Here is a 14,376-nt window from a genome sequence, read left to right on the forward strand (position 1 = left end):
CCAAGCCACACATCCTAAGTCATGCCTCACCGCATCATAATTTCCCTTACCCCAGCTATAATTCTTGCCCTGTAGTACACACTTATCCCTCTCCATCACGAGTGTAAAAATCACCGAATTATGGTCACTATCCCCAAAGTGCTCACCTACCTCTAATTCTAACACCTGGCCTGGTTCGTTACCCAGAACCAAATCCAGTATGGCCTCACCTCTTGTTGGCCTGTCTACATATTGTGTCAGGAAACTCTCCTGCACACATTGAACAAACACTGACCCATCTAACGAACTTGAGCTATAGCTTTCCCAATCAATATCAGGAAAGTTAAAGTCCCCCATAACAACCACCCTATTACTGTCACTCATCTCCTGAATCACCTTCCCAATCCTTTCTTCAATGATTCTGAGCAACACATCTTCCTGTGTTGCTCAGAGTCTGAGGGATCGTGAGGTCACAGGTCAGGGACCTGGCTGACATTCTGCGGGAAAGGGGTGGCTGGTGGGAACATTCTGTTTAATGTGAGAAAATGGTGTCTGTGTGAAGTTTGCACATTCTCCCCGTGTCTGCGTTGGTTTTCTCCAGGTGCTCCAGTTTCCTCCCACAAGCCAAAGATGTGCTGGTCAGACGAATTGGCCATGGGAAATTGCCCGTAGTGTTAGGGGCATTAGTCAGGGATAAATATAGGGTTCGGAAAAGGTTCTGGATGGGTTACTCTTCAGAGGGTAGGTGCAGACTTGTTGGGCCAAAGGGCATGTTTCCACATTGTCAATACTGTAGGAATTCTAATTCTTGTAATTCTCAAACGTTAGGCTGAAAGGTTTGGTGTCAATACTTTGTGGAAGTGGTACTGGGCAGAAGAGTCCTTCCAGGGCTTTGGTTCTGCTGCTGAGAGAGATCGGCACTGTTCTTCATGATGCAGGGGAGGGAAACCCCACCAGGTCAGTGATGTTGCACAGGAAGGTGAATCTGATACTGGATATTAACTTCAACACTCAGTCAGTGTGGGCAAAAAAACATCTTCAGCAATTAAGGCAATGTCCCTGACTGCCCTGTATCTATCGGTGTCCCTGACTGCCCTGTATCTATCGGTGTCCCTGACTGCCCTGTATCTATCGGTGTCCCTGACTGCCCTGTATCTATCGGTGTCCCTGACTGCCCTGTATCTATCGGTGTCCCTAACTGCCCTGTATCTATCGATGACCCTAACTGCCCAGTAACTATCGATGCCCCTAACTGCCCAGTATCTATCAATGACCCTAACTGCCCTGTATCTATCAATGATCCTAACTGCCCTGTATCTATCAGTGTCCCTGACTGCCCAGTATCTATCGATGACCCTAACTGCCCTGTATCTATCAATGATCCTAACTGCCCTGTATCTATCGGTGTCCCTGACTGCCCAGTATCTATCGATGTCCCTGACTGCCCTGTATCTATCGATGTCCCTGACTGCCCTGTATCTATCGATGTCCCTGACTGCCCTGTATCTATCGATGTCCCTAACTGCTCTGTATCTATCGATGTCCCTAACTGCCCAGTATCTATCGATGCCCCTAACTGCCCAGTATCTATCAATGATCCTAACTGCCCTGTATCTATCGATGTCCCTGACTGCCCTGTATCTATCGATGTCCCTGACTGCCCTGTATCTATCGATGTCCCTGACTGCCCTGTATCTATCGATGTCCCTGACTGCCCTGTATCTATCGATGTCCCTGACTGCCCTGTATCTATCGATGTCCCTGACTGCCCTGTATCTATCGATGTCCCTGACTGCCCTGTATCTATCGATGTCCCTGACTGCCCTGTATCTATCGATGTCCCTGACTGCCCTGTATCTATCGATGTCCCTGACTGCCCTGTATCTATCGATGTCCCTGACTGCCCTGTATCTATCGATGTCCCTGACTGCCCTGTATCTATCGATGTCCCTGACTGCCCTGTACCTATCGATGTCCCTGACTGCCCTGTACCTATCGATGTCCCTGACTGCCCTGTATCTATCGATGTCCCTGACTGCCCTGTATCTATCGATGTCCCTGACCGCCCTGTATCTATCGATGTCCCTGACTGCCCTGTATCTATCGGTGTCCCTGACTGCCCTGTATCTATCGGTGTCCCTGACTGCCCTGTATCTATCGGTGTCCCTGACTGCCCTGTATCTATCGGTGTCCCTGACTGCCCTGTATCTATCGGTGTCCCTGACTGCCCTGTATCTATCGGTGTCCCTGACTGCCCTGTATCTATCGATGTCACTAACTGCCCTGTATCTATCGGTGAGCCTAACTGCCCAGTATCTATCGATGATCCTAACTGCCCTGTATCTATCGATGTCCCTGACTGCCCTGTATCTATCGATGTCCCTGACTGCCCTGTATCTATCGGTGAGCCTAACTGCCCAGTATCTATCGGTGTCCCTAACTGCCCTGTATCTATCGGTGTCCCTGACTGCCCAGTAACTATCGATGTCACTAACTGCCCTGTATCTATCGGTGTCCCTGACTGCCCTGTATCTATGGATGCCCCTGACTGCCCAGTATCTATCGATGCCCCTGACTGCCCAGTATCTATCGATGCCCCTGACTGCCCAGTAACTATCGATGTCCCTGACTGCCCAGTATCTATCGATGTCCCGACTGCCCAGTAACTATGGATGTCCCTGACTGCCCAGTAACTATGGATGTCCCTGACTGCCCAGTAACTATCGATGTCCCTGACTGCCCAGTAACTATCGATGCCCCTGACTGCCCAGTAACTATCGATGTCCCTGACTGCCCAGTAACTATCGATGTCCCTGACTGCCCAGTAACTATCGATGTCCCTGACTGCCCAGTAACTATCGATGCCCCTGACTGCCCTGTAACTATCGATGCCCCTGACTGCCCTGTAACTATCGATGCCCCTGACTGCCCAGTAACTATCGATGCCCCTGACTGCCCAGTAACTATGGATGTCCCTGACTGCCCAGTAACTATGGATGTCCCTGACTGCCCAGTAACTATGGATGTCCCTGACTGCCCAGTAACTATCGGTGCCCCTGACTGCCCAGTAACTATCGGTGCCCCTGACTGCCCAGTAACCCACCCAGCTGACCACAGTGTACAGAAGAATGAAGTGATTGCAGCTGAACATCATGCTTCAATTAGGAAACACTGGTGTCAGCATTGTGTCCCGCACTTATAACGTACAGCAACAGTGCAGGGACAGAGATGCAGAGCCTTCACATTTGACCAGCAGCTTGCAGGGCACTGCAGGGTTCATCACTGAAATGCCGACCCCACCATCTGATTGTGTGGTTCACCACAGCATTGCCAGGAGAGTTATAGAGAAATACAGCACAGAAACAGATCCTTCTGTCCAACTCGCCTTTGCCGACCAGTTATCCGAAATTAATCTAACCCCGCCTGCCAGCACCCGGCCCATATCCCTCCAAACCCTTCCTATTCATATCCCCATCCAAATGCCTCTTAAATGTTGCAATTGTACCAGCCTCCACCACATCCTCTGGCAGCTCATTCCATACACATACCACCTTCTGTGTGAAAACGTTGCCACTTAGGTCTCTTTTATATCTTTCCCCTCTCACCCTAAACCTATGCCCTCTAGTTGTGGACTCCCCGACCCCAGGGAAAAGCCCTTAGCTATTCAATCCATCTCCACTCATGATTTAGACAACCTCTATAAGGTCACCACTCAGCTTCCGACGCTCTAGCCCAAAGAAACCCAAACATATAAATAGAAAGCAGGAATTTTCAGCATTGCTTCACCTGAGGCCCACTGAAGAGGTTACCTAGTAAGGTGACGAAATGTCTGGAAATGAACAGCCCCAGCCTGTTCAGCCTCTCTCTCTAGCTCAAATCCTCCAACCCTGGCAACATCCTTGTAAATCTTTTCTGAAGCCTTTCAGGTTTCACAACATCTTTCTGATAGGAAGGAGACCAGTGGCTTAACCAATGTCCTGTACAGCCGCAACATGACCTCCCAACTCCTGTACTCAATACTCTGACCAATAAAGGAAAGCATATCAAACGCCTTCTTCACTATCCTATCTACCTGAGACTCCACTTTCAAGGAGCTATGAACCTGCACTCCAAGGTCTCTCTGTTCAGCAACACTCCCTAGGACCTTACCATTAAGTGTATAAATCCTGGTAAGATTTGCTTTCCCAAAATGCAGCACCTCGCATTTATCTAAATTAAACTCCATCTGCCACTTCTCAACCCATTGGCCCATCTGGTCCAGATCCTGTTGTAATCTGAGGTAACCCTCTTCGCTGTCCACCTACACCTCCAATTTTGGTGTCATCTACAAACTTACTAACTGTACCTCTTATGCTCACATCCAAATCATTTATGTAAATGATGAAAAGTAGAGGGCCCAGCACCGATCCTTGTGGCACTCCACTGGTCACAGGCCTCCAGTCTGAAAAACAACCCTCCACCACCACCCTCTGTCTTCTACCTTTGAGCCAGTTCTGTATCCAAATGGCGAACTCTCCATGTGATATAAAACCTTGCTAACCAGTCTCCCATAGCTCCCTGACAGAGGCAATGGCCCAGTGATATTACCACTGCATTGTTAATATCCAGAGACCCAGATAACCTTTTGGAGACCTGGGTTCAAATCCCACTATGGCAGGTGGTAGAATTTGAATTCAAATAACAAAGAATTATGGAATTAGGGGTCTAATGATGACCATGCATCCATTGTGAATTGTCAGAAAAGCCCATCTGGGTTGCCAGTGTCCTTGTCTGGTCTGGCCTACATGTGACTCCAGGCCCACAACAATGTGGTTGACTTTTATCTGCCCTCTGGGTGATTAGGGATGGGCAGTAAATGCTGGCTTAGCCAGCGACACCCTGATCCTGGGAATGAATAAAGAAATAAAAGTCGAGCCTAGTCAAACACCTTACTGAAGGCCAGATCGTTCAGTAACGATCCTCCTTGCCTTTCTACCCTGCCCACAGCCAGCCCTGTTAACGCCTGGGTTGTTATAATACACGTGTGGAATGAGCTGCCAGAGGAAGTGGTGGAGGATGGGACAGTTACAACACTTAAAAGGCATGACTAGGAAGGGTTTCAAGGGATAAGGGCCAAATGCTGATAAATGGGGCTAGATGAATTTTGGATATGTGATTGCCGTGGACAAGTTAGACTGAAGGGTCTGTTTCCGTGCTGTACAACTCTTCAGTTGTACGACTTGAGGTCAGTGTTGGGTCCCAGAGGCTGCAGGGTCCCCAAGTGGAAAATGAGACTGTCTTGTGGAGCCTGGGGTGCAGGGGGGCTGAGACTGTTTCATGAGTAGGAATATTATTTCATAGTTTACAGATGATAATATCTGAACATACTTAAGAGGAGACAGATGAGTCGGAACATTTTGGGATCAGATGTTTGCACATGTTTAAAAAGTCAAAGACATTGAGCTGGCCAGTGGTTACGGTGCAGGCTTGGTCTGTACTCTCTGCAGTTTAGAAGAGTCAGCGATGTCTTAATTGAAACATAAAATCCGGAGGGGCCTGATTGACTGGGGCAAGAAAGGAATGTTTCCTGTTCTGGGACAATGTTGAATTTAGAGGCATTGTTTACAAACAAGGGGTCTCATTTAAAACAGATGAAGAAAGATATTTTCAGTGATCTTTGGTCATTGAGATTTTTTTGGAATTCCCTCCCTAAAGGTCAGTGGATGCAGAATCTTTAAGGCAGAGGTTGATAGATTCTTGCTGACCAAAGGGGTTGAAAGGTTACTGGGAATATGCAGGAATGTAGAGTTGGGATTGACATCAGTTTAGCCACAATCTTATTCCATAGGCTGAAGGTCAAATGGCCTCTTGTTCACTGTATGAAAACAGTGTCTACATGAAGCTCACGCGCTCTCAGCAGAACGTCTTTACATTTGTTTACAACACCTCTGTTTATGAACCCAGAATTCAGTGCATTTTACTAAGCACACTCTCAGTCTGCCCTAGCACCCTCAGAAATTAATGCAGTTCCCTCTGTTCCTGCACAATCTTTACCATTGGGCTAATAAATCCACTATTAATCCTTTCTGTCAAATATGATACCTCATGCTTCTCTTCATCCTTCTCGCAGTTCACAGCAGGTTTTGTGTCAGCTAAGATTTTTGGAACTGCTTTTTACGGAGCATTAGAACATTACTAGGCACCCAGGAGGATGGGAAAGATGGTAAGCTTGAGGTCTGTAGAGAAGTTGGAGAATTGGCGATGTCTCCATGTGAGCGGTGTTAGGGGTCTTCAGAATGTTGGGTTTTCCGAGACAAGCTGTTTCCATTGCCTGAAGGCATGGTGACCAGAAGCCCAGATTGATGGTGAGTGAAAGTACAACTAGAGTCAGAATGAGGATATGAGCTGTCTGAAAGCACATTCTATAGAAATATTCAGAAGAGAAGTGGATCAATACTTGAAGGCAAGCATCCCCAGATCTATGAGGGAAAGAGAAAGCATCAGGTGGCTATGTGGCCTCCTATATCATTCTGTTTCAACACCACTCACTGGGATTGCTCACTGGAAACACCCCTTCCTATTTCCAGAGTCTTCGCAAAAGTTCAAGATTGTAAAGTAAGTTCACACAATTCCCCAGTTTCCATTTCTCAGACCCATGTTGATAGAAGAGTCGGATCGGATTTGTGTCCTGAACAAAGATTATTGTTTAACACAGAATTAAACTCCAGCTATAGGTAAATAGTTATAAGCCGCATGAGTAAACAGTTAGAAACCGGACAGCACTGTGGCTCAGTGTGGTTAGCACGGCTGCCTCACAGCGCCAGGGACCCGGGTTCAATTCCAGCCTCAGGCGACTGACTGTGTGGAGTTTGCACTTTCTCCCCGTGTCTGTGTGGGTTTCCTCCGGGTGCTCCGGTTTCCTCTCACAGTCCAAAGATGTGCAGGATAGGGTGGATTAGCCATGGGAATGCAGGGCTAGGGGGATAGGTCTAGGTGGGACGTTCGTCAGAGGGTCGGTATGGACTTATTGGGCCAAAGAGCCTGTTTCCATGCTGTAGGGAGAGGGGCGCGGGCCGGTCCGGGAGAGGGGCGCGGGCCGGTCTGGGTAAAGGATTTTACTGTCTGCGTATAAAGGGAATTAGAAGTAGGTTATAAGTGAACAGAAGTAGCAGGCAGTTTGCTGATTCCTACTTGTGAAATGTTGCGATGATACTGATGCTTGCTCCGCTGGTCAGACTGGTGTTTCTCAGACACTTCCCTGTGTGGTTGATACCAAAGAGAGATAAGTGGGCTTGTTCACTTCTGTAAGGTCTTTGACTTACCAGTTGTGGTAAACTATGATGTTCAGTCATCTTAACATTAAGTCGCTGTTTGCAACAACTACTGAAGGAAAGATGCCTTTGTTTCCTTCAGTTTAAAGTGGGTTTTGACTGCAGAGAGCAGTGATAGCAAGCCTCAGTGCTGCTGGAGGTCAGTACATTTTGTTCTGTTTTGTTCGTAGCCCCAGGCTGTTCAGTCACCTGTGAACCAGTCAGACAGTTGTTGGTGGACTGAAAGGTTCTGTCGTTGTTCCTTGGTCACTACTTCCTAGACCAGTTCCCACCCAGATACAGCTGTATCTCACAAATCTACACAGTACCCCATAGCTGTAGTCGGTTCAGTCCCTGCTTATACAATCAGTTATTAACACAAAGCTTGCTGTGATTGTCAGGTTCTTTGTTTCTCAAAACATGCTGCAATCCCTTCAAACACGTTTTAAAAACCATTCTGTCCCATTTCAGCCCAAATATTTTTTAAAAGCGCAAAATTAAACAGCTGGAGTCATTAAAGGTTGCTAAGTCGAGATGGTTATTGGAACAGCCGGGTCTGGGGCTGAGCAGTGGGTGGGGCTGCTGGGGAGAAGGTTTGTTCCCCCCTCAGTAATTGGTGATTTTTCTCTTTCAGTCCACCAGGACTACTGGTTCAAGTGGGACTTCCCTGACACCGTCACCATCTGGTGGGGAGCCAAGCAGCAGTGAGCCCAGTACCCCAGCACAGACTCCACTTGCTGCTCCCATCATCCCTACACCAACTGGACTGCCCTCGCCTATGGCACCTCCTCTGCTCTCTCCCAAGGTGAGTAAGCATTGATGAGTGGAGTTAATGTCACTGCTGCACAGTGAATTCTCCCTGTCCCAGCTCCATTAAATCTGCCCCCGTCTGTAACTCACATTGCAGATACTGAGAGTGAACTGAAAACCCCTTTGTGTGTGTAAGTGGCTATAGTGGGGTGATTGCAGCTGTAACACTGGAATAGCAGGATACCATTCCGCTGGTGAAACCTGTCCAGCTAATCAGTGAGAATGGGGCCTGAACTGTGCCTTCACCCCAAATCCATCCATAGTTGGAAATGAGAGAACATCCTACTGCCCATTAGTGAGACAGCCACCTCAACTCTGTGGAAGAGAATTCCTCCTCATCTTCAGGAATTGGGCTTATGCCCGAAATGTCGATTCTCCTGCTCCTCGGATGCTGCCTGGCCTGCTGTGCTTTTCCAGCACCACATTCTATAATAAGTGCATAAGTATTGATTGATGATGAAACCCGAGATCATGCTGAGTTGAAATGTGAATCCATGCTTCCTGCTCTCAATTATGAAAAAAATAACTGACCTGCTCTTGCTCTTGCTCTTGTTTTTCATGTTGTCGGTCCAGCTCTGTTAGACTTTTATACATTTCAGTCATATCTCACTTCAGCCCATCCAGATCGGCTCCAGTGAATAGGTGCTCAGTTGAACCAGTTTCTCCTAAGGAGAGTCCAGTTGTTCAAGTATCAGCTAAGTGAACCTCCACCGTATTCCCCCTGTGATAAATATATCCCTTTTTCGGTATCCAAAACTGCACACAATAACTGCAGTAGGACACCCCTGTTCCTCAGCTCGGGTGCTCCTGCAATGAAGGGGATTTGCTGCAGCTGCCTGTCTATTTTCATTGACTGGTCCACCCGAACACCCAAAACCCTCTGTATCCACTGGTCCACCCGAACACCCAAAACCCTCTGTATCCACTGGTCCACCCGAACACCCAAAACCCTCTCTATCCACTGGTCCACCCGAACACCCAAAACCCTCTCTATCCACAGGTCCACCCGAACACCCAAAACCCTCTCTATCCACAGGTCCACCCGAACACCCAAAACCCTCTGTATCCACTGGTCCACCCGAACACCCAAAACCCTCTCTATCCACTGGTCCACCCGAACACCCAAAACCCTCTCTATCCACAGGTCCACCCGAACACCCAAAACCCTCTGTATCCACTGGTCCACCCGAACACCCAAAACCCTCTCTATCCACTGGTCCTAACATCACCATTTAAGTTATGAAAGAAGCCAAAGATCTGCAGATGCTGGAAATCAGAAACAAAAACTGAAATTGCTGGAAAAACTCAGCAGGTTTGGCCTCCTGTGTGGGGAGAAAGCAGAATTGATGTTTCAGGCCCAGTGACCCTTCATCAGATTGATTGAAATAGAGACGTGCCTGTCTGATTTTCACACTGAAGTACATCTGCCAGGTGTGTGCCCACTCACTCAACTTGTTGAAATCACCATGAGCGCTTCTTTCCTCTTCTCCCAGTTCACAGTCCCACCCAGTTTCGTGTTGTCAGACAACTTGGCAATGTTGTAACTGTGTGAACTGATGTTCACGGTACCCCACTAATCACCGCCCACCGCTAATCACCGCCCACCGCTAATCACCGCCCACCGCTAATCACCGCCCACCACTTAGAAAAAGACCCATTGATTTCTGTTTCCTGTCTGCCAACGAATTCTCAGTCCAGGCCAGTATACTAACAGTTGTCCCATGTTCTTTAAACTTTCCCACTAACCGTCTTCTGACGGACCCGAACAAAAGCTTTCTGAAAATTCAAACACCCTGCAGCTACTGGCTCTGTCTTATTGTTGATAACTGATGACTGCCATTTCTGCAGCACCTGGGGCTGGCTCAAGGTGAAGACAAAGGTTTTCATTGGTGCCTCCTGTTTCTAGGAAGAGGAGACTCTCCGAACCCAGGTGAAGGATCTTGAAGAGAAACTGGAGACTTTAAAAATGAAGAGAAATGAGGACCGAGCCAAACTGAAAGAGCTGGAGAAGTTCAAGATACAATTTGAGCAGCTGCAGGAGTGGAAACAGAAGATGCAGGAACAGCAGAATGAGCTCCAGCGGCAACTCAAAGAGGCCAAAAAGGTGAATGTTCTTTCAGTGTTAATCAGCATCAGTCTCTGTGTCCCAGCCACAGCTCACTGACTATACTCAGCTGGGTAACAGGAAGGGGACTGAGCTGCTCCTACTCTCCTGACCACTGATGTCACTTCAGTTTGTGTCTAATCACCGCGATCGTCACCGGGACAGCGTTTAATCACCGCGCTCGAAACCGGGACAGCGTTTAATCACCGCGCTCGAAACCGGGACAGCGTTTAATCACCGCTCTCGTCACCGGGACAGGGTTTAATCACCGCGCTCGTCACCGGGTTGGGGGGTTTAATCACCGCGCTCCTCACCGGGACGGCGTTTAATCACCGCGCTCCTCACCGGGACGGCGTTTAATCACCGCGCTCGTCACCGGGACAGCGTTTAATCACCGCGCCCGTCACCGGGACAGCGTTTAATCACCGCGCTTGAAACCGGGACAGCGTTTAATCACCGCTCTCGTCACCGGGACAGGGTTTAATCACCGCGCTCGTCACCGGGACGGCGTTTAATCACCGCGCTCCTCACCGGGACGGCATTTAATCACCGCGCTCGTCACCGGGCCGGGGTTAATCACCGCGCTCATCACTGGGACAGGGTTTAATCGCCGCGCTTATCACCGGACAGGGTTTAATCACCGCGCTCGTCACCGGGACAGGGTTTAATCACGTGCTCATAACCGGGACAGGGTTTAATCACCGCGCTCATCACCGGGACTGGGTTTGATCACCGCGCTCATCACCGGGACAGTGTTTAATCTCCGCGCTCATCACCGGGAGTGTTTAATCTACGTGCTCATCACCGGGACAGGGTTTAATCACCGCGCTCGTCACCGGGACAGGGTTTAATCACGTGCTCATCACCGGGACAGGGTTTAATCACGTGCTCATCACCGGGACAGGGTTTAATCACCGCGCTCATCACCGGGACTGGGTTTAATCACCGCGCTCATCACCGGGACAGTGTTTAATCACCGCGCTCATCACCGGGACAGTGTTTAATCACCGCGCTCATCACCGGGACCGGGTTTAATCACCGCGCTCGTCACCGGGACCGAGTTTAATCACCGCGCTCGTCACCGGGACCGGGATTTATCACCGTCGCCATCACCGGGATGTTGTTTAATCATCGCCCTTCTCACCGGGACCGGGTTTAATCACCGCGCTCGTCACCGGGACCGGGTTTAATCACCGCGCTCGTCACCGGGACCGGGTTTAATCACCGCGCTCGTCACTGGGACAGGGTTTAATCACCGCGCTCGTCACCGGGACGGCGTTTAATCACCGCGCTCATCACCAGGATGGTGTTTAATCATCGCCCTTGTCACCGGGACAGGGTTTAATCACCGTGCTTGTCACCGGGACCGTTTACTCACGGTGCTCGCCACTGGGACGGCGTTTAATCACCACCGTCGTCACCGGGGTCGTGTTTAATCTTCGCCCTCGTCACTGGGACAGGGTTTAATCACCGCGCTTGTCACCTGGGCAGTGTTTACTCACAGCGGTCATCACCGGGATAACGTTTTCTCACGGTGCTAGTTACCGGGACAGCGTTTAATCACTGTTACCGGGACAGCATTTAATCACCGTTACAGGGACAGCGTTTAATCACCGTCACCGGGACAGGGTTTAATCACTGTCACCGGGACTGGGTTTAATCACCGCGCTCGTCACCGGGACCGGGTTTAATCACCGCGCTCGTCACCGGGACCGGGTTTAATCACCGCGCTCGTCACCGGGACCGGGTTTAATCACCCCGCTCGTCACCGGGACCGGGTTTAATCACCCCGCTCGTCACCGGGACAGGGTTTAATCACCCCGCTCGTCACCGGGACAGGGTTTAATCACCATGTATGTCACCGGGACAGCGTTTAATCACCGCGCTCGTCACCGGGACAGGGTTTAATCACCGCGCTCGTCACCGGGACAGGGTTTACTCATCGCGCTCATCACTGGGACAGGGTTTAATCACCGTGCTCATCACTGGGACAGGGTTTAATCACCGTGCTCATCACTGGGACAGTGATTAATCCTGCGCTCGTCACCTGGACAGGGTTTAATCACCGCGCTCGGCACCGGGACCAGGTTTAATCACCGCGCTCGTCACCGGGGTCGTGTTTAATCTTCGCCCTCATCACTGGGACAGGGTTTAATCACCGCGCCAGTCACCGGGACAGGGTTTAATCACCGTGTACGTCACCGGGACAGGGTTTAATCACCGTGTACGTCACCGGGACCGGGGTTAATCACCGAGCTCGTCACCGGCACAGTGTTTAATCACCGCGCTCGTCACCGGGACAGGGTTTAATCACCGTGTACGTCACCGGGACAGGGTTTAATCACCGTGTACGTCACCTGGACAGCGTTTAATCACCACGCTTATCGCCGGGACAGGGTTTAATCACCGCGCTTATCACCGGGACAGGGTTTAATCACCGCGCTCGTCACTGGGACAGGGTTTAATCACCGCGCTCGTCACCGGGACAGGATTTAATCACCACGCTCGTCATCGGGGCAGGGTTTAATCACCGCGCCCGCCACCGGGACAATGTTAAATCACCGCACTCGTCACCGGGACAGGGTTTAATCACCGCGCTCGTCACCGGGACCGGGTTTAATCATCGCGCTCGTCACCGGGACAAGGTTTAATCACCGTGTACGTCACCGGGACAGCGTTTAATCACCGCGCTTATCACCGGGACAGGATTTAATCACCGCGCTCGTCACCGGGACAGGATTTAATCACCGCGCTCGTCACCGGGACAGGGTTTAATCACTGCGCTCATCACCGGGACAGGGTTTAATCACCGCGCTCGTCACCGGGACCGAGTTTAATAACCGCGCTCGTCACCGGGACCGGGATTTATCACCGTCGCCATCACCGGGATGTTGTTTAATCATCGCCCTTCTCACCGGGACCGGGTTTAATCACCGCGCTCGTCACCGGGACCGGGTTTAATCTCCGCGCTCGTCACCGGGACCGGGTTTAATCACCGCGCTCGTCACTGGGACAGGGTTTAATCACCGCGCTCGTCACCGGGACGGCGTTTAATCACCGCGCTCATCACCGGGATGGTGTTTAATCATCGTCCTTGTCACCGGGACAGGGTTTAATCACCGTTACCGGGACAGCATTTAATCACCGTTACAGGGACAGCGTTTACTCACCGTCACCGGGACAGGGTTTAATCACTGTCACCGGGACCGGGTTTAATCACCGCGCTCGTCACCGGGACCGGGTTTAATCACCGCGCTCGTCACCGGGACCGGGTTTAATCACCACGCTCGTCACCGGGACAGGGTTTAATCACCACGCTCGTCACCGGGACAGGGTTTAATCACCCCGCTCGTCACCGGGACAGGGTTTAATCACCATGTATGTCACCGGGACAGGGTTTAATCACCATGTATGTCACCGGGACAGCGTTTAATCACCGCGCTCGTCACCGGGACAGGGTTTAATCACCGCGCTCGTCACCAGGACAGGGTTTAATCACCGCGCTCGTCACCGGGACAGGGTTTACTCATCGCGCTCATCACTGGGACAGGGTTTAATCACCGTGCTCATCACCGGGACAGTGATTAATCCTGCGCTCGTCATCGGGACAGGGTTTAATCACCGCGCTCGTCACCGGGACCGGGTTTAATCACCACGCTCGTCACCGGGACAGGGTTTAATCACCCCGCCCGTCACCGGGACAGGGTTTAATCACCATGTATGTCACCGGGACAGGGTTTAATCACCATGTATGTCACCGGGACAGCGTTTAATCACCGCGCTCGTCACCGGGACAGGGTTTAATCACCGCGCTTATCACCGGGACAGGGTTTAATCACCGCGCTCGTCACTGGGACAGGGTTTAATCACCGCGCTCGTCACCGGGACAGGATTTAATCACCACGCTCGTCATCGGGGCAGGGTTTAATCACAGCGCCCGTCACCGGGACAATGTTAAATCACCGCACTCGTCACCGGGACAGGGTTTAATCACCACGCTCATCACCGGGACAGTGTTTAATCACCGCGCTCATCACCGGGACAGTGTTTAATCACCGCGCTCGTCACTGGGACAGGGTTTAATCACCGCGCTCGTCACTGGGACAGGGTTTAATCACCGCGCTTGTCACCGGGGCAGTGTTTACTCACAGCGGTCATCACCGGGATAACGTTTTCTCACAGTGCTAGTTACCG

The 14,376-nt window shown here is 50.7% G+C and overlaps 1 protein-coding gene across 5 annotated transcripts in view; it reads left to right on the plus strand.

Annotated features, from left to right (window-relative positions):
• LOC122553861 (dynactin subunit 1-like) overlaps positions 1-14,376 on the plus strand; it is a 203,046-nt gene that overhangs the window by 57,779 nt on the left and 130,891 nt on the right. For all 5 annotated transcript variants that reach the window (XM_087992308.1, XM_087992316.1, XM_087992310.1 and 2 more), the window contains 2 exons: positions 7,903-8,073; positions 9,985-10,182. In XM_087992308.1, the coding sequence (XP_087848434.1) occupies positions 7,903-8,073; positions 9,985-10,182 (369 nt within the window). The remainder of the gene's footprint in view (positions 1-7,902; positions 8,074-9,984; positions 10,183-14,376) is intronic.

Source organism: Chiloscyllium plagiosum, unplaced genomic scaffold (assembly GCF_037043375.1).
Source record: "Chiloscyllium plagiosum isolate Xiang-an unplaced genomic scaffold, Cpla_swu_hap1 HiC_scaffold_1, whole genome shotgun sequence".
NCBI lineage: Eukaryota > Metazoa > Chordata > Chondrichthyes > Orectolobiformes > Hemiscylliidae > Chiloscyllium > Chiloscyllium plagiosum.